This window comes from Lepisma saccharinum, chromosome 1, assembly GCF_977018435.1.
Source record: "Lepisma saccharinum chromosome 1, izLepSacc3.1, whole genome shotgun sequence".
In the NCBI taxonomy this organism is placed as follows: domain Eukaryota; kingdom Metazoa; phylum Arthropoda; class Insecta; order Zygentoma; family Lepismatidae; genus Lepisma; species Lepisma saccharinum.
This window is the reverse complement of record NC_139229.1, coordinates 33658507-33680222: the sequence shown is the minus strand read 5'-3', so window position 1 is coordinate 33680222 and position 21716 is coordinate 33658507. Positions and strand designations below refer to the sequence as shown.

The following is a 21716-nucleotide window of genomic DNA, read 5'->3' as shown; positions in this document are numbered from 1 at the left end:
TCGCGTGGTGCATGAAGTGGTGGTCATTGTTGTGAAGGATTAGCTTTTTGTTATTGTTAGAAGTGAAAGTGAGTGTGTGTGTTAGTGTACCATGAATTTGGTGGATTCCTTGTTGCAGCGACCTAACACTTGAAGAAAAGTAGGAAATAAAAGCGCTAGGACGGCCGTTGCCAGATTTGGATCTATCGAAAAATGCAGAGGTAAGAACGCTATGTATAAGAGGCGATTTAATAGAAAACTGTAGGATAGTGAACCATGGCTTTGTGGGTGTGAAATTCGAATTCTGTTTTCCTTGCATACTTTTTGGCAGTAATGATTCGTGGTCTAAAGGAGGGGTAAAGATCTAGGACATTTAAGTGAATATATGAGAAAGCATAATGAAAGCGAAAAGCACATGAATAATGAGTTAAATTTTCTCTCTCTCGGAACTGTCGACATAGCAACACAGTTAAGCAGCGCTTATTTAGAATCGCTTCAAAAGCATAATGAACAAGTTGAAAAAAATCGCTACGTCTTGTCAAAAATCATAGACTGCATCAAGTTCTGTGGAGCATTTGAATTGGCCCTGCATGGCCACGATGAAACAGATTTCTCCGCAAACCCTGGGGTATTTATAGGGCTCATTAATTTTGTCAGCAGTTTAGAACATCTTGACAACAACACTGTATTTAAAGGCACTCGATCTCGCCATCGAAGTTCCGGGTTGGAGTCTCGGCCCGGGTATGGGTATTCTTTGTAATACTTTGTAATAATGAAATTAATGAAGGGGCATTCACAAAGAATACCCATACCCGGGCCGAGACTCCAACCCGGAACTTCGATGGCGAGATCGAAAGTCGACCACTTAACATTCGTGGCCACAGAACCGATAACCGATGAAGCCCTAAAGTGAAATTAAACTTCTCATGTTAAGAGCCTCAACATTTAACATTTAACATTTAACAGGGGTGGGGGGTGGGGGTAGGGGCCATTATAAGTACATGAAAAACAGCATCAGTTGTAGCACGCATCTTTGAAAAGTCACGAGCCGCCGCTGTCTTTAAATGAAATAGTGCGGAAATAAAAATAGAAGAAAATTAAGGTGTTACAATTGAAACGCTCATTATGATGATAACATTATGATGATAACTTACTGGAAGAATCCCCAAAGATGGTTTCCTTTTCAGAAGCTCCTCGATTACCTCAACATGTCCTTTATGAGCAGCTTTGAACAAGGCTGTAGCACCATCCTAGAATAAATGGAAAGAATGAAAATTCGATCAACAAACCAAGAACAGTAATATTTTCTCATTTAGTATTGCAAGTGCCAACAAATTAATGCCAGAAACATTATATTGAAAAATAACTAAAAATCTTTTCAAGCATCATACGGATAGCTATCAATACATTTGTAAACAAATAAGTGAATTACTAACATTTGTATGGTTTTCCAACTGAAATTAGCTGGAAATCAATGTTCTTAAAAGTATGCATTAAAAAAATACAATAAACATACTTTTAAATGCAGCAAGGTGGAAAAAACCACTTAATACCTTGCAAGAACACATCTGATTATATTCTACAAGTAGAGTGACTAGCCATGTAAGGTTGTGTGTGTATCTTGGTAGTGACACAATGTTTGTGAATTTACTTTAATTGGTATCATAACACTTAAAAAATATCAAATGCAAGAAAAGAAATATATGCATTTGCACTTGTGTAAGCTGAAAAATGAAGAAAGATTCATTTCCTTTCACCTGCACAATTCTGAAAATCATGTCAACTGATATTAGTGCACCTCCAATATGGTCACGAACAAGAATATGTTGAGCTTTATCTACACAGCCCCTATGTTGCACAATGCAACCCACAGGCGGGAGGGGTATACTTAGGTTATTCCAAGATTTAGGTTCATGGTATACATAAAGTAGTGGGAATCCAGTTGAATCATAGAGAAAACTGAAGCAAAAGAATGAATCATAGTGGAACTGGATGAAATTATGCAGATAAAATGCATGAGAGAGGTGTACAGTACTTTGGTGTAACACAAAACATTCAGGAATATCAGTGACGAAGCATGACATTTTTATGTAGTCATTGAAAGACTTGCCAACCTCAGGGTTGATCTTTCAACCAAGGGGGGGGGGGGGGGAGGGGAGGGGGGCACAATATTTCTCCACTGTAAACGCCAAGGTAATTAACTATTGAATGTAATAGCTGACTGTAGTACCATAAGCTTTACGACTACAAAAGATAAATTACACTATCCAAATGATGAGAATTATGATTAATTTGTATTCTTCCTGTAATTAAATCAAAATTTTGACATGTACAAATTACAAAGTAAACATAAAGGCTACAGCACATCCAGGCCCCTAGCCAGAATTGTATTCCAGGGGAGCTCACAGGTTATCAGGGGGGGGGCTTATAAACCAAGTTCATTTTTCTAAAGTTTAATAGTATTAAATGAAGGTAGATTATGTGTGTCAGGATCATTAAGCCCCCCCTGGCACCTGCCTGGCTACGGGCCTGAGCACATCATGTAGCACATCATTACTTTCTTGTTGACATTGCTTTTGTGAATTGTCAGTCAGTTCATATAGCGTTAATAACTTTAATAATACTGCTAATAATACTAAAAATTATAAACTTGGAAGAAAATACTTTCGAGACAGCACTACTTAAATGGAGCAATACGAAAAAGCAAGAATTCCTATTTTTTATTTCTCTCCGTGTTTGAAACTAAATTGCAAACACTGAATTGTCGCCTTTAAAGGCAAGAGCCAATTGTTGCGAGAAAGAGAAACAAGAACATCGAGACTTTCACATGGGGCTGGCTTACTCGATACTTCAAAATCCCAAGTCACATTAAGACAAGCTTCTATGTTGGTTTTGATAATGAAAAACAGATTTCATATCACTCATTACTCAATATGTATTTTTCCTCTTAAAAACAAGAACGAAATGCTGGAAAACTCGTAAGAAGTTTTATTTTGATGACATCAGAGAAACCCTGTTGTGGTTGTAAACATAGGGGCTGAAAGAAAGGCCTCAGACATTCAAGGGTGGGGGAAAGTCTCTCATCTTTCTTGTAATAGGGTGCCTACCGAGAACAGATGAATGCTACCGAACATATACAAGGGATTCGCACAATTCTGTGGGGACTTGGGACGTGTAACATAATTGCACTCAATAGGAAACTTGACGGGAGGGTTCAGCGCTGGGAGTAGTACTGGGCTCTCATTCCAATGTGCTAAAAACTAGCAAATCTCTTGCACATTTCTAGCTGTTTCATGCTGTTGCTTGACTTATTTTGCACGGAAATGCAAGTTTTCTAACTTTCTTTTACTTCTTCTCTAAAATATTTAAAATACAATACCACTGATAACTAGATGGAATTTGTAATATAAATACAAATTTCTCAATTCATAATAATTCTGAACATGCACTAAATAATTGGCTTATAGACAGATTGATATATTGTTATGGTAATGTATCTAGGTATATTGATATATTTGTTAGACATATATCTGTATAGTGGAACCACAAGCAAAGAACCTGTGCTGAACCACATGTCTTGTGCATCAAACTCATGCATGGGGAGTAGGGGTAGAGTGGAGCAGGTTTCTCCATGGCCCAAGCTGAACAGATGGAGGGGAAGATGCACGAAGGTCCCACTATAAAAAGTATTATTTCAATCTTTCTCAAAGCAGTTTGTTTATTTCCTCTTCTGGATACATGCTGCGAAGGCATATCACCCCAGATTCAAACCTTGGCCTGGACATGGGTGTTATTTGTGAGTGTCCCTTCATCAATTTGATCATATCCCAAAAGTGGCAGAAAGTGAAATAAAATGAACCAAATCAATCAATCATGTTAAGACATCTGGGCTGGTAGGGACCTACACATTCACAATCTTATCCATTACATAATATACATAAATACCCTAGGTGTTCATCCGAGCAAGTTTCATTCACGAGATGCAGTGGTCACTGCGATGGTCCAGTGAGGATTGCCATCGCCAGAGTGACACAGCAAAATGAGGTGAGTCAGACAATGGAGAGCCAATGGCTAAACTACAGCACTCGTTTGCAGGCTCATATCGAGGGGTAGGCTATGGGGGCTGAAGCCTGGGGCAACATGCACAGAGGGTCTCTCTTTTTTTTTTAAAAAAAAAAAAAAAAAGACAACGAAGTCATAATATGCAATGGAGAAATTTACACTTAGAGTGAGAAGGAAATATACAAGGTGCTACTCAACAACCCTTGTTCCCATTGAAGATTTTCAACTCATGAAGTGACCCCTAGAAAATACTGAAAATAGATGTCACCATTCAACTCAGTACAATTATTATTGTGAACATTTGCCCTTCTTTTACTTGTAGGCTTACATTCTGGTAACACACTGCTGAAATTTTCTGTTTTGCAAAGTAGTAGTAATAGTAAGTTTTTAATTGAATTCTTCTGACACTAATACATAACTGATTTTTTTTAAATATGGTAAACCTTTTTAAAAAATCAGAAATGAAAACTACGAATCTTTAAATATAACCTATATTATTCTTAATGACTTTTTTTTTTGTCTCCTGATTTCAAAATTTGTATGATGTAATTATCACAAACCATGGCATTATATCAAAATATCGACACTAGGTAGTGCTGTGGGGAGGGGTGGGGGGTCAAACCACAATCCTGCTCAGGGTGCCAAAAAAAAAAAAGCTACGGGACTGCTCGTTTGTTTACAAAATATTTATATTTCTGTTTTTCAACATACATGTCTGGCAGCATCTACATTGGCACCAACTTTAAGGAGTTGTCGTACGATGTGGTCATGGCCCATTTGTGCAGCTATCCACAAAGGTGTTGCTCCATCAGTCCGTCTAGGGTCAGCTTCAGCTCCCTGAGCTAACAGGTACAAAAGGATTTTCATATGACCATTCTGTGCAGCTATGAACAATGGCGTGGCACGATCCTGAAAAATAAATATAAAATCTTATTGTTAATTAAATATTTAAACATGTTTTATGTTTACAGAAAGATGATAAATCAATAATTTTTCCACATTCAAACTGAGGAGTGTACAGAAATTTCTATAGGAGGGAAAGATATTTGGGGGGGGGGAGACTATTGTAGTGGGTGGGCAAACCACTAATTTAACTAATAAATAACATGTAAGAGCCATAGCATGAGTGTACCTAACACGTGACATAGATAAAAATGTGACTATGGTAAGATGCTGTACTGAAATATAACTAAAAAGAAATTCAAAAGAATTTGAAATACAACTCTAATTCACTGGTGGGAATGAAGATAAACTGCTCAATTAATTTGCAGTTATTTAATTTTTCTGTATTTGATTATTACTTAACCTTTTTCTTGCAACTTCAGGTTAATGGCATGATCATTCTTCCTTATGAACCTGACATTTTTCATATACACTAATAATTTTTAGAAGAGTAGAAATCTAACTAACTCTTAAAAAATTACAATAAAGTGCCAATTTCAGATCTTAAGGTGGCAAGAAAAAATATTATTCAATCTATGATTAAGTGACAATTTATTTTCGGTTCTATGACTCAGGAAGGGAGTCCATTCATGCATCTATAATGTGATAACATAACTAACTTGAGCAAATAAACACTGTCTTATGTAAAGTAGCTTTACATTGAAAGAAGACTGCCTGACATACCTTCATGTGCATATTTACTTTGGCACCTCTTTTCACCAACTCCTTCACAACATCCATATGCCCACATTGGCAGGCCACGAATAACGGAGTTCCACCATCCTAAAAACAAAAGTTATCAAACTGTACTTTACATAATATTTTTTTTAGGCGCTTAGAAATAATTATCTTGTGAAATAATTTTAAAATGTGAATTTGAGGTAAAAACAAGTTGGATTGTAAATATCATCCAGATTCTAAGTAAGAGTATCATAGTACTATAACATTAATTACGAATGAACCAGTGCTGGAAGTGGAAATTCCTAGCTGGAGGATGCTTGTTCAAGTTAGGGAGGATGCTTATATGGATAAACATGGAGACAATGCAATAGGTGGGGGATGCCTATGCAAATTCTTGCAGCTGGGAGAATACATCATGAAAATTTTCCTAACTTGGGGAACAGCATCCCCTTGTCTTCCTCCCACTTCGAGCACAGATTATGAACATAAATCTTTTCACCCATTACCCGATACATTTCCAATACATTTATTTCTGGATATGTAACTATATCGGAGTTCCAGTCAGTGTAGTTCTGCAAACCTCTCACACACAGCTATCATTTGAGTTTCATACATGGACATCCAGAAGGCAGACAAAGTGGGAAAATTAATTCACTTTTACACACATCTAATTTCAGTTCATTCACAGTAATTTGTTATTTATTGTAAGGGCATTTGTATATGATAACTTTAAACTGGCGAAGTGATTTTTGAAGGGGAAACACCATTATAGGGGAAATATGCCTAGTTTGTCGTCCTGGAAAAATGCCTTGTTTGCCCTTCCCTGGAAAAAATTCTGCGGACGTCCATGGTTTCATGCAATTAGGACTAATAGAAACAACGGAGTCGCCGACACTATTTAGACTTCAACATGTAATAATAATAAAAATAATATTTTGTTTGCATAGACATCAGATATCCTAAAGTACTTCATTATAGAATAATAAAATCATGTTTGACTCTACACTTTATTTCCCAATTTTCCAACTTACTCGTTCTGCCCCAAATATAAAATACAAACGTTTCATGGAAGAGAGTGAAAGAATCATTTCTACATTTCTTTTTATCTCTCACTTTCTAGCAATGTCTCTCTTGTTCCTATTATTTCTCTGCTTGTGTAACCCCGTAACTTCTCTAGCTTACACGGTTTCCAATTTATCTCTAATTTTGTCTTAAATCACATCTCACTATCTTCTATATCATCCTCTCTCCCTTCTGTATCCCTTTATCTGCCCTAGCTATTCTGTATTTGTATGTTCTATTATTTTATTCTCTACTCCAGTGTTCGAAGTGAGTAGGAACGCTGAGGACCCTTCCAGGTGTCCCCCAGTTAGGACATGTTGAGTAATCATCCTCCTGTATAAATTTCTTTTAAATAAAAAAAATATTTTTATTGAAATTCGTAAACAGAAAAAAAATCAATTAATGAGTATTTCAGAAGATTACCCAAAGGGGAAAAATAGTCTACTCAGAAAGCTAAAATCTAAAAAATAAATGGTTCTATAAGAATTTTTTAAATTCCAAAAATGATACTTTTGTGCAAGAGGTCGCGTAATGTAAACTTCCTGAATAAAAATGTGCCCCTAACCTTCAAAGATTTTTTTTAACAAGATGTCTAAAAATTAAAACAACAGAATAACTATGCATTTTAGATAACATCCCGTTCATATATTAACAGTGTAAACCGTAAATAAAATAAAATAAAGAAAAAAGGTTGTGCCAGATCTGGTGGACCCAGTACAGAAAATAATAATATAAATTATCAATAAGGATCTTAGTTTTAGATAAAAATAATAATTCTTAATTTATTTATATTACTCAATTTTATATCAATAGACTTATCTATTGGCCCCCTACAAATTTTTCTGAAGCCGACCTCCGTGACGAACTGGTTAGCACAGCGCGCTACCGCGCCAAGGGTCCCAGTGAGGTTCGAATCCCGGTCTGGGCTGTGGTGTTCTTTCTGAGTGTCCCTTCATCAATATCATATCATCACTCTTCTTTGCGATTAACCAAAAGTGTCAGAAAATAGACGAAAAATAAACCAAATTAATCAAAATTTTCTGGAGAAGCCCATCTTGACTAGGAATTTCCACTCTACTCCCTTTGACTACCCACGAATAGAAGTAAATAAGCTATTCTGAAAGAAAACCTGAAACTAAAAGTTTATTTGATAAATTGGCGTGCTCGTTGGGTTGGAAGATGAATGGGCAGGTTTTTTTTAACTGTTCGTCTCTTTTCTCTCTCTCTCTCTCTCCCCCCCCACCCACACACACACACACACACACAAACTGAGAGAGTATATTATGTGTGTACGGGATTTGTGCAGTTCGTCAGGGTACAGTAGCTTTTCTCTGCTGCAATTGCTTTATACGACCAAAACTAATTCACGGGCCATGTTTTTCATATCCTTTACGTTTTACTGTGAAGGCTATCTACGAAATAAACTTTTATTATCGCAAACTTGGAAACCCACGACGTACAAACAAGATAGAATTCCGGCTGAAAATACCAGTTTTACAGCTGTTTATGATCTCGACGGCACCAGAATGACGTTCCCACAGAGTTGCCAAATAGCAGTGATATCTCGTTTCAACTCTGAACACGTTTATTCGCAGCCCCCAGCAATTTTATCTTCCATACTCTAATGTGCAACTCTTTCTTCACTTAAATTTGCCGGCAAAGGGAAAGAAAAGCACTTTGAATGCAATTTTAAGAGTTCCTCTATAAAATACTGTTTAGTTCCCGACATAACTATATCGTGATCTTAAAAACGAGGTAATGAAAATGTGTGCATATATGGAAGTACCCTTACATGCACGCAGGGGCGCCGACTTGTCAAAATTATTGGGGGGGGGGCCTCTGATCACTGAAATAAATGAATGAATGACTCCTCACTCCCTTTTTTTAAAAATAAAAATTACGTCCTCATATAGCAAATGTTTAAGTAGCTATTATATTCCTCATGCAAATGAAATTTAACAGGAAAAACGTTTAGAAAATGTTTCGAAGTTTCTTTACGTCTTTTGTGTCTGCTCATTTGTTTTTTAGATAACAATTAACATTTTTATTGAAAAGTATGTATTTACATTAAGAGACCAACCTAACAGTTTTATGCTGGCTTCGGTAGCCGAGCGTGTTGGGTGGTCGACTCAACTCGCTTTGATCCAGAGGTCTCGGGTTCCGCAACAGACATGTGATGGGTTGCAAATAACGAATATTTAACAGCTTTATTTAATTATTTACATAAATGCTAACACAAATCGCAGGAAAATAGTTTTACTTGTTTCTTCTTGCTACAATATTTTAGTTTTTAAATTTAATTTTGCAATAATAAAAAAAATAGCATGTACACTAAGATATAAAGTGACATACACAACAAAACATATGAACATGATTTAAAATTAAAGCAAAAGTTGCTCTACGCAGTGGGTTATTTTTTATGAACTTATCAACGAGCGGTCTCAGGTCCAAATTATCAAGCACAGTTTGATGTATGTTTGAGTACCGCTAAGCTGCTTAGTCTCTTCTGCCTCATTGTAGATCTCAAATATGTCTTCAGTCGGCGAATAGCACTGAATGACCTTTCGGCTGTGGCTGTCGTCATTGGCACAGTGCGGAGGACCATCATGAATTTGGCTTCTGGAGGGTGGTGTCTTCCAAAAGAAACTTCCTTATGTCACGCATGGTAGTTAGAACCACTTTCTTCTGTATGGCGATATCACGAAGCACGGGCATGTGTAAGGAGAGCCTATCGGCATCCAAATCTTGGCGAAAGAATTATCGCTCGCATTTGCTCAAAGTTTGTTGTGCAACTGTTCACAGCTGAGATGCATTCTTTCTCTACGTAGTCCTGTACATTCATGTCCTTGTTTAACACATGATTTTGCTGTGTCACACACGTCAGTGTATATTGATTTATAATACTATTTTGGAGTGTAGAACTTGTGATGCTTGGCAGCATCAGGATTTTCAAGTCTCTTAGGGACGTGACGTTGCCGGGGCAATTCTGGCTCATCAACGAGGCTTGATTTGCCCTCTGTGCATTTCAGCCAGAACTGCTCATTCGCTTTTCTTGAAAGATGTCAGTCAAGTATTTTAGTTTTGATTCCACTTCTGTAGAACCAATGCGTGGAGACTGAATCTTACAGTTTATCTCTTCTATTGGACCCATCGCATGGCAGTACAGGGAGAGAAAGAAACGTCTTGAAGTGAAGCATTGTCTCCAGGTATCCAGCACATTTTAATGCTGCGTCAGTAGAATCTTCTTCAGAAAATTTCTCAAGAAATTTGAGAAGGTTTTCATAGTTCCTTAAGATCTGTTGCATGCTGGAGGCTCTCAACGTCCACCGACGAGGGCAAAGTGGACGCAGTCCAGTATGGCCAGCCTTCTCATTCACATCAATAATTTTCCTAAATATTTGCATTCTTTTAGGGGATTCCCACACAGTCTTTAACAAGTCGTTGGCTAAATTCATTATGTCTCTGATTAATATATGTAAAATAGTAAATAATAATTATATACTTAGTATATAGTAATAAGTCATGTGTTTTGCTGTCTCCGGTCATAGCCCCCCCCCCCAAAGTTGATGGTTTAGCTGTCTCAACCCCCCCCCCCCCAAAGTTGATGGTCTAGAACATTTCAAATGTGTATTTAAAGTTAAGTTCATGTGGTACAATTCGGAGTAAACTTTACAAGATAAGAAAAATAATACATTAGATCCTCTTAAGCAAAATTATTTGGGGGGCCCTGCCCACACATCATTAACATTGGGGGGGCTCGAGCCCCCCTAAGCCCCATGGAGTCGGCGCCTATGCATGCACGGAATATATTATTTTGGATATTATTCACTCATTCAAAACAATGATAAGTCTGTTTTGTGCACATAGTCTAATCGGCAGTGGTATTCGCAGCATTGAAATATGCCTCCACCGAGAATGAACGTGGGACTCGTTGGAAGGAAATAGCACACTAATCATCTTATTGTGCCAAATGTACAGCGTGTTCAAAAAGTGACGCAACCTTATGGGAAATCTCATGAATTGTTCTTGTTTCGTTATAGCCGCTGAATAACTGAGCCGCCATGATGTTGCAACAGCGTATTTTCATTATGACAGAGTAAATCCGCACCAGCAGTTATGATTTGACCCAGAGGGCCTACGCAGAGAAGTACGGAACAGATGCTCCAAACAAAACCTCCATCAAGCGGCTGCACGACAAGTTCCAGGTGAAGGGAAGTGTCAAGGGGAAGTGTATACCGCGTTTGGTAGAACCTGTCCCCTTTCCCGCGCTAGGGAGCGCTCGACAGTTTCGGTGCCAATGAGAAACGAGGAAAAATTCGTCTGCTGGGCAGCGAGGAGCGAATGGAATGCAGAAGAGAGGCGCTTACGCAAACGATGTTGCCACCTTGCGGTCTAACTCCCACGTGTCTTTTGTTTGTGTCTTGAAGAAGCTTGTTTTGTAAGCGTGGTGCTGATTAGTGTGGTGTGCTGATTTGTGTATTCTTGCGTTTTAAAATATCCAGGATGGAGAATTGGAGCAAAGCTTGCACACATGTTCAGGAAACAGAAGAATTTTATTTCAATAGAGACCAACTAATGGATGATATTATTGATAGATTTGTTATCGATCTAAACACGGACGAAGACGATGACGATAGCAACGATGAAGATGATGAAGAACGAAGATCTCGGAGTGCAACCTCTCTGCTAAATTACGGTAAGAAAATTCATTAATTTTGTTTCTTTTTCCATTCTTCGTTCTAATTATTCTTATTTGCATGTTGTGTATATTTGTGCATTTCCTCGTATGTTATTCGCAGCCGTGCATTTCCGCGTATTTAATTCGCAGCCGTGTATATTTGTGTATTTTCGCGTATTTTATTCACAACCGTGTACATTTGTACATTTCCGTGTATATTACTCGCTGCCTGGCTTCGTTTTTCCCAGCACGGAGTTCACGCGGTCTGCAGCGGCAACACCGCGTGGTTTCTGCTAGAAAAGGGAGCGACCAGGAAGCGCGGGAAGAGGGACAGGTTCTACCAAACGCGGCGCACCGAGAAGCGGTCGATCAAGGTTGTTAACAGAAGAATTGTTAGTCAAAAAAAATCAGTGCGACGCCTTTCAAGTCAGTCCGGGCTCTCCATTGGCAGTGCACACACGGCGTTGCGATAGTGTTTGAAATTGTACCCCTGTAGGTGTGTTTCACCTACGTCACAAACTGTTGCATTGTGGGATCAAGCAGCCATGATTGCGGCTGGTTCTCGTAAACATACGGAATTCAAGCGGGCGGGCGGGAGATTTCAACCTTGTTTACGATGATGGTACTGTGCCGTATTCAGTTGTTTAACAGAAACTCACGTTCATCCTCGAATTTTCCGAGAAAGAACAGAAGGTGCGCTTCACGGCACGGAAATCGATAATTATTGTTCATCAGAAGATACCGCGTCGTCTGGTTGGCGAAAGTAAATCTTGCCAACATTAATGAACAAAGCAAATATTACAGTGTGTGCAGTGAACATTTCCTCTGAAGTAAGTCTATATGCCACATTTCCCTATGACTTTTAGTACAAATGGATCGAACTGGTGTGTTTAATCATACTTGCAATAGCGTTTCTTTGTTCTTTTGGAAGATAGGTGCTGATACTTCCGATAAGTTTGATGATAAAAATGATAATATTCAAAGTTTAATTCATCTTGATAATTGTAAGTTTGTACTTGATTATTTATTATATTTCGTTCGTTAAAGCAAATTGTTATTAATTGTTATTCGATCCATGAGAAAATGTGCCGGTAGTAGGCTTTGCGTTCTGTCAGGAAAAAAACACTGCTATTAAAAGTATCCCAAATTGATTGATTGGTTTGGTTTATTTTACTTCGCTTTTCTGCCAGTTTTGGCTAATCGTGAAGACGAGGCTGAGTGATGATATGTTGAAACTGATAAGAGCAAAACTTATAAGAACAGCCATGCTCAGGCTAGGATTCGAACCCGGGACCCCTGGCATTGTAGCGCGCTGTGTTAACCACTCCGCCACGGAGGCCGGAATATCCCAAAATGTTAAAGCAAGGAGTGAAATTACTGTTTTTGAGCAACTCAACATTTTAAGTTACAGCGCTTGAACAAACCTTAAAGGGAAACAGAGACGATAATGGCGGAACCTTGAAAATATTAGTAAATCTGTACTGGATGTAAATATTTCAAGCCAAATCCGAACCACTAATAAATACGGAAACGAATTGATTCCAGCTAGCTGGGTCACATAATTAAACACACGTGAACTAGACTTGGCCAAAGGTTTAGCCCCCTTTTCATTTCGTTATCGTCCAGTTCATATGGATCTACACCGCAAAACTTCGCCTTTTCTCCATATCTTTTTGTGTCGACTGCGCAAAAGAGCTTGAACACGAAAAATTACCGCCATTTCCAGATGGCACAACATTGTCATTAATTCTATGCAATGTTTTACCGAAATTTTACACAGTACTAACAACAAACGTACAGTTGGCGCAGGTGTAACGAACGCTACGTGAAAAGAGAATGTATCCCATTCTCCTACGTGGTGGATATTTTCTTGCAGACGACAAACAACTTGGCCACAAACATGGCGGCGGTGCAAATCCTGACGTCACATGAAACCCACCTATAAAGTATTTCGGGTGCGAGGTTGGACGGTATGTGACAATGGTGAGAGAACTAAATGTAAAGAAGCAATATGTCAAGGAGACTGCTGGATCATCATCATCATCTCAGTGGGGTTATCTTAAGGACTCCGTCTATGTTACTCATCCGCACAGTATTCCGGAATTGAAAGACAATATTCGTAGCTCTGTTGGGAATATCTCAAAGATAACATTGAAAAGGGTTTTCAACAACATGGTGTATGAATGAATGAAACACCCTCCCTTGCCCGGGAAAACAAATGCTACCACTACCTAGATAGAGGCGGCAAAATCTCCCTCGGACAAGCGAAATAGCGTTACGGTCCAGGTTAAGTTCGTGTGTAGGAACCGGTGACCAACAGTGCATAGTAATAAGCCATATCGAATAAAAACAAAGACATATGTACTTTCAAATTACCACCTCTTTACCTGTGGCCGGGAAGCGGCTAGCTGCATACCTGAAAATCACGGGTAGCGACATGCATACGAAAATGATATAGCCCAAAATTAACATGAAAATAAAAAGTATATTCTATTTGTAACCAACAAAAATGGAATCATTACAGGTCCCCACACTTGCACTCTCACATTCTCTCTCAGATTCAATCCTCATGGGGTCATCGACACAAGAAATTATACATGACATGTACAGGTTTTATGACGACAAGCCCTAATTATTGCATTCTCAATTAATTTTATCTTACTTTTTGTCTAATCAGGTCATCTGTGATTTTGCTCCAGTGCTACTTAAATCCTAGCCAGCCCTTACTTAAGTTCACCTTTTGTTTTTTAAAAAAGAAACTAGTCGGCGCGGTGACAATACATTACTTGACCAGTATAAACAAAGGCGTCTCAACGGCAATTACATTCACGTGGGCGGACGTTTTCCTTTTACAAGACCTCACGTGGTTCCAAACATAACAAATAACCTCCGTTGAGTGGCGCAAACATATACTCTCTAGCAGGCGGGACTTAAACACTTCGCCGCGACGAGCAACTCACATTACCAGGCAAATACTTTAACAAATAATCACATATGCGACCGGACATAGCTAGCAGCGACACAGCGCTGACACATAAAAATGAACAAACCTCAAGTAGAATATGCAATTAAGCGGGCGGCGCTTTACTCTAATAGTACGCACTTTAAACAAATACAAAGGAGCACAAACAACAATGAATTTAAGATCATAAAAAAATATCACAAGGAATACGAAAAATTGACCTGAGACGAATAGATTACACATGACAAGCGCGACGGGAGTTCGGTATAAAATTTCGAGTTGAGTGGGCGTTTTCAAAATGTCGACGAATTTCAAGGGCGTTCTCTAAATCAATCGGGCCGTCACGTGTTAAGGTTCACACAGATGAATACTTTACCATCTCTCAGCTTCCGGGGTGCATCCAGGCGTCTTTATGGGCGATTGAAAACACATAGTATCCACGCGAAAGGTTTCCTTGGTCGTGACGATGAAGATGCAAAAAGGGTTCAAACACCTAGTTCCCCGGCTCCTCTTCCTCTCGGGATCGGTGGATCTCCGTGGTATGGCGCGGTTCGGACGTCGCATCTGAGCGGTCGTTGTAGGCGTCGTCGGGGCGTCAACATCTCTCTCTACATCTCTCTGTCGCGGCTGGTAGGCGTCGTCGGCGTCGTCGGGGCGTCAACGTGGCGGATGGTAGGCGTCGTCGGCGTCGTCGGGGCGTCAACATCTCTCTCTACGTCTCTCTGTCGCGGCTGGTAGGCGTCGTCGGGGCGTCAACGTGGCGGATGGTAGGCATCGTCGGCGTATCAATAGGGCGGCGTTCGACGTTCTCTCTCTCTCCATGGCAGCGGATAGGCATCATCGGCGTAGCTTCTTCTGACATCGGGCGAATCGACGTAACGCCCTCATCTCTCTTCTCCCTCTAGCCCGCCATAGTTTCCGGTGTTCCTCGTTTCTCAAAAATTATAAATGGCGTAAGGTAATCACGGAAACACGGTTTCGCTTCAACTTCCCCCAGCGGTTGAGGTAGGCGCACTCGTGTAGACTTACTGCCTATCACACACACTGGTGTTCGCACAACACAACAAAGTCCACTGTACACGAAAGGTAGCACGAAGGTGCTCTCGTTCCAAGAATCGCGGCAAAACTGTATATGGAGAGGTAGCACGGAGCTGCTCTCCCTACAAGGATCGCGGTAAGACTGTGTAACGAAAAACCATGTCCTTCGTTTTATTTGGATTTTGAAAAAGGACGCTATGCGCACGTTGGAGTGACCTTCCGAAGAGGTCAGTCCACTTTGCTCTATTGTCTCCCAAGTGGGACGAGCCGTGCTCGAAGTTGAGTTTGTGCGGATTAAGCTTCCGCCTGGCTGTCGCCCATAGCTCAATTGCAATCGCTGTCCACAAACTGATCAATTAGAACCGATTTGATCTGGCGTCCGTAATTGTCGCTTGATCGTGACGAAACTCCACATATCCGTCCTTGCACACATGCCGCTGCGCTGGTATAAGTTTCACATGAATCTGACCGTTGGAAACCGAGATATTTAAATGTTTGTCATTACGGTCGAATTTCCGAAGCTTTAGACGCATAGCGTGACCCTTCAGGTGCTCGCCCTTAACACACGCGAACCTCTCGTTCCTCCCGTCGGCTTGGCAAAAATTCAAATATGTAATCTTACAAATTAAAACACTCAACACTTTGAATCAACACGTCTTTTTACCGCTACATACATGCATAATAATGATAATAATAATAATGACAGTAAATCTGACTGTCACAACCTCGCCCCTCTTCTTCTTCCAAGGATTTCGTAAGCGTGAAAAATTCGCTCTACACAGGGACAGAATTTTTTTTGTTACAAATCCTTGAACACTCTGTATATAAAAATTGGCAAACAAATATATGAACACCCTGTATATAAAAATTGACAAGCAAATACATGAACACCCTGTATATAAAAATTTACTCTGAAGGGCACGGACACTGTGACCTTCCAGATATAGATAACATATATGATAACATCCTGAATATCAACATAATATGAAGATTATATGTACAAAACAAGAACAAGATGTGAGCATTTACGTGTCAGCTTGCATTCCTACGTCGCTCTTACTCTCGTACAGTGCTGTCCACTCTCTGCGCTTCTCATCGGAACAGTTCCACCTCTTGCAGTTCTCTATATGCTGGGGTGCTATGATCTTCCCAGACGTGCAGTCCACTAACTCCAGAATATTGGCGGCGAGCTTGCTCTTGCAGAAGTACGGACCATCGTACATGAAAAAGAGCTTCTTGATTTTCCCTTCAATTTGAGAGCTAAGTCCGTGATTCTTTACGAATGCGAGGTCTCCAGTTCGAATCTCGGCGCCGTCTCTTGCCTGTCTTTCATTGGCCTTCCTCCTGGTTTCTCTCGTCCGTTCGACGGCCATCAGGATCTTTTGTTTGACAGTTGGTTCGCGGTTGTCCTCCTTCAATCCAAAGTGACGAATTACGTCTCTCCGAGGTGTGCTGCCGAATTGTAGCTCTGCTGGTGTGAACCCAAGGGTGTCGGATTCTGTGTTGTTTAGGAGGAGTACAATCGAGGTGACGTGCTTGCTCCATTCCTGATGCTGTTTATGGCAAAATAATCTCAAGAGGCGGTTCATTTCACAGTGCATGCGTTCGACCTTGTTTGCCTGCGGCCTGTAGCTCGGGGTCCATATGGGCTTCACTGCGTATGCTTCCAAAGTGTCCCTCCAGAGGCTACTTGTGAACTGAGCTCCGCGGTCCGTGAGAATGTAGCGCGGAGTTCCGAGGTGTACAAAGAAATTTTCTGTAAGCTTATGGAGCAGCACTCTCGTCGCGGTTGACCTGACTGGATACGCAACTAGGAAACGACTGCATCCATCCATAACTGTGAATAGGTACTTCGTGCCGTCCTTGCTTTTCGGGAGTGGTCCCACGCAGTCTGCGAACAACACTTCCCGCGGTTTCTCTGCCACAAACGAGGTTGGGTTTTTTGCTGCTCTGACGCGGTTAGGCTTAGTTCGCATACAGATGACGCAATCGCGCACCCATTTCTTAGCGTCTTTCCGCATCCCTTTCCAATAATAGGTACTCTCGAGGTATCTCCACATTTTCCTCCCCCCGAAGTGACCTGATTTGTCATGCGCTTCCTCCAAGATTTTCTTTCTCGCTTCAGCTGGCACATATACCCTCAGGCGCTCCGGGTTGTGGACATCTGTCTTGCACAGGATCCCGTTCGCGACGACAAAATGCTCTTTCACGCGTCGCTGGCGACGTGGATCTGCGTGTTGCTGGTCTTCCAGGATACTGAAGTACTGTGCGAGCTCGGCATCTTCGTGTTGCATTTCTATAAACCGCCCGCGGCTGAAGGTGGTCAGGTACAGGGAATCGAACTGCATCAAATTTACGTGCACTTTTGTTAATCCTTTCCCTCCAACGTATCTTGACAGGGCATCAGGCAGAACATTCTCTCGCCCTTTCACATACTCCACCTCAAACGACTAGCGCTGAAGGCGATTGCTCCACCTCGTTAGTCTCCCACTCCAGTTTTTTGCGCGGTGCAGCCATTGGAGATTCCGGTGGTCTGTTCTCACAATAAAGTGTCCTCCGGCCAGATAAACATGAAAGGTTTCGATGGCCCACACCACGGCCAGGCACTCGAGTTCTCCGACGGTGTAATTTCTATCTGCCCCCCGCAGGGAACGACTGGCGTACTGAATCACACGTTTCTCCCCCTCCTTTTCTTGATACAGTACTGCGCCCACGGCCGTGATCGAAGCGTCGCACTGGACGTAAAAAACGTCAGAAAAATCAGCGTGGTAGAGGCGAAGCTGTTCACAGACGGCGTCCTTCAGTTTATCTAGGGCTCCTTGGTGTTGATCCGTCCACTTCCATGCCTTTCCTTGTTTCAGCAGTTCAAATAGGGGTGACGCAAGTTCGCTGAAGTTCTGTATGAAGCGCCGGTGCCACGTAAATATCCCTAGAAGGCGCTGGACTCCTTTCCTTGATGTCGGGGGCTCGAGCTTCCTTATCGTGTCAAACTTAACTGGGTCCTGCCTCACGCCTTGCGCGTCTATGATGTGGCCCAAAAATTGCACTTCCGGTTGAAAGAAAGCCGATTTCTCGAGTTTAATTGTCATTCCCGCATCTCGTAATTTAGTGAGGATCAGGTTTAGATGTTCGAAATGTTCTTCCTCGTTTCTTGAAAAGCACAAGATGTCATCAACATACCACAGACAGAAATCTTTCACTTCGTCTCCGAGCACTTCCGCCATGGCGTTCGTGAAAGCTTGCACGCCGTTAGAGATTCCGAACGGAACGACGGTAAACTCGTATAAGTTATCCTCGAATCCGAAGGCTGTATAAGGCATGCTCTGTTCGCACAAGGGGACCTGCCAGAATCCAGATAACATATCGATTTTTGAGAACACGTGTTTTCCATGGAACAGTTGTAGGGTGTCCTGTAGTTTTAATGTTCTGACGCGTTCCAGCTTACACCTCGTATTTAGCGCGCGAAAATCTCCGCAAATTCTGAGGCTATTGTCAAATTTCTTCACCACGAGAAGAGGATTCAAATGTACGGAGCGTGATTTCCTAATTACGCCCCACTCCAGCATCTGCTGCAGCTGCCGACGCACTTCCGGTCGATGTGTAAACGCTATCGGGTAAGGCTTACTGACAACTGGACTTTCTCCCTCGACACGGATTTCATGCGTATACTTCCGGCACTTTCCTGGCCTTTCATCAAGAACGACGGCATTATCCCTCAAAAGTTTGGCGAAAACTTGCTTCTGACTCGCTGAGAGATTCTCACACGAAGCAACTGCGGCGTGCAATCTTTCCTGTACTCCTTTGTCGCGGTCGACCTCTGAACATAAAGCGACGACGGGCTGGAACTCGCCCTCTTCTCCTGCGCCTGACCTCCAGAATTCGACGTTAAACTCTTCGTCGCGATTATTCAAGGTTACAAAGTGTCGACCGATGTTGAGCACAGACGCATACCGGCTCAGGAAATCCATTCCTAGCAGCAGGTCCACGGACAATGACTGGACCACCAGAACCTCAACCTCAACGTGATGTTCATCCAGCGTTGCCTGCAGAATGGTGTGGCCGAGGGGCCTCTCCCTCGCTTTGCCCGAGAAATCGATGAGTCTAAAGTCTCGTACGTGCCGAAGTTGTGGCCTGCGCACTCCCTTTGTCACGCGCCGCCAAGTTGCCTCCGAGCATAAGCTTGCCTCACTTCCCGTGTCTAGGAGCCCCATCACAATTTCATCGCCCACTCGCAGTTGTACATGTGGCGATTTCGAAGGCCTGCGGTCCTCGTGACTTTCCTCGGCTTCTTCGTCGGCGTGGATCTCCTCGTCCAGCCAAGCGGCACGAATCCTGATCGGCGTGGTCTTTGTTACATCCGGGTGGTTCGGCTCAAGCGAAGGTGGATCAGGTATAGTCTGCCCCGCATCCGAGCCCTGACGCGAGACTTTTATTAGTTTCCCGGATGCTGGTATCCCGACGGCCCTGGCCTGGGCGAACCGCGTCTGGAATTCGGCCTGGTCTCTTCTCTCGCTGGGCTCCGTTGCGTCCTTGCTCCACGGCGTCCTGCATCTCCCCGATCTGACTCCGGGCTGACCGACCTGCTATCCGCGTGGCGCTGATAAAAGCCATCTCGGACTTGGCCGTTCTGAAAAAAGCCGTCGTTTCTCCTTGGCGACGCACGAGTCGGACCTCCACGCCGTCTCCTGCCTCTGAACGGGCGTCTTCGTTGCGGTGAAGGTGGATCTTGCAGCTGGCGGTTCCTTTCAGCCCCTGGAGCGTGGTGCTGTCCTCTCCATCCCCACTGGACTAGATGAACGCGCGGTTGTTTATTCCGGTGCGACGAATCATCTTCCGGTCGGCGCCGCTTGCTAAACTTCTCACCCCTGGTTCTCTGCCTCTCCTCCTCGCACTGAAACAGATTTTCCAGTGTGAGGGACATCGCGTCGGCGTCAAACACGCATGCTCCATTGAGGTGACGACGAATTTCGTGTGGAAAATGGTACACCAGAGCGGCTATTATCTCCGCCGTGGTCATTTGGGGTTGCAGAGACTTGAACTCATTGTACCGTTTCCAAAAGTACTGGGCATACGTGAGTCCTCCGCCCCTGTCGTATCGTTCGTTTCGCACGTGCATCAGCATCCTCTCGACCTGCAGGGGACGTTGAAAATAAGTGAGAAACGCTTCTTTGAACTCCTCATATGAATTGAAGTTCCCCTCGTTCCTGTCCATCCAGTTCTTGGCCCGGTCCTGCATTAAACCTTTCAGAATCAGAAGCCTATCCTCGTCTGTCAGACCTAACTCACGGGCGGTAGAATTAAATTTCTCGAGGTACGTGGAAGGAAGGATTCTGTCAGCACCCGAAAATTTTTTGAAGTGCTTCCGGTATTCGGGCGGAAACAGAGCTCTTCTGGCGGACGGTTGTAGTAACTGTAAATCCTCGTCCCTCTGCTCGCGGCGCGGACTCAACCGTGGTGACGCAGTGTCTTCTCTTCGAAGGGGGCGGGGCGTTTCTGGAGCTCGCTGGTCGCTTTCCCCGTTCGAACAAGTGGCGACGTCGGCTGCCGGTGGTGACGTCAATCTGGGCTCCCGCGACGATTGTGAAGTGCCGCTGCTAGTCATGCTCAGTTGACGCACTTTCATCTCGAGGTCCTCAATCCGTTCGGAATTCCCTTCGGCTCGAACTGAAATTCCTCTCACTTGTCGCCCCAGGGTGTCTATGCCACGGTCACATGTCGCTTCCAGCTGCACGCATTGTCGGGCCATCTGCTGCATACCTTCCTCCTGGTCGCGCACGCTCTGAGACAGTGTTGCCATCTGGTTCTCTTGCCGCTCGATCCGCACGTTGATTCCGGCGATCTTGGCTTCGACCCTGGATTCGCATTCCTGTACCCGAGTGACGAGTTCTTGCGTTATCACCTCACCGGAAGTACGGATGGTCTCCTGGAGGCGGTCTTCCGTCACTCGCATCTGGGTGCTGATGGCCTCTATCTTGCTTTGGGTAGCCTCCATCTTGGCTTCGAGCGAGGCTTCAATTCCGCTTCGCGTAGCCTCCATCTTGGCTTCCATCCGCAGTAGCATCTCGATGATCTGTCGGGAGCTGGTACCACTGAGGCTAGCTGCTTCGTCGACCCGTTCTGCACCTCCCGGAGAAACCTGTTGCGCGCTGGTCTCATTGGCTTGCCCCCCGCTGTTCGGTAGACTGGTTTCTTCACGCGGACTTAACGGGACATCGCACCGGGAGCAAACCTGGCTAGCTGTGCCGACGTTTTCACTTTCTGGGAACTCCTCGCTGCAGACATCGCAAATCACCCTTACGTCACTCATGTTCA

At 42.8% G+C, this 21716-nt stretch overlaps 2 protein-coding genes across 2 annotated transcripts in view; one reads left to right on the top strand and one right to left on the bottom strand.

Annotated features, from left to right (window-relative positions):
* Nucleotides 1–21716, top strand: part of RpS21 (ribosomal protein S21) — a 426171-nt gene that overhangs the window by 257996 nt on the left and 146459 nt on the right. The window lies entirely within an intron of this gene.
* Nucleotides 1–21716, bottom strand: part of LOC145994385 (uncharacterized) — a 150088-nt gene that overhangs the window by 12330 nt on the left and 116042 nt on the right. Inside the window, exons 5-7 of the mRNA XM_083130504.1 lie at nt 5668–5766; nt 4753–4950; nt 1134–1229 (exon numbers count right to left, since the gene is read on the bottom strand). Coding sequence (XP_082986630.1) covers nt 1134–1229; nt 4753–4950; nt 5668–5766 — 393 coding nt within the window. The remainder of the gene's footprint in view (nt 1–1133; nt 1230–4752; nt 4951–5667; nt 5767–21716) is intronic.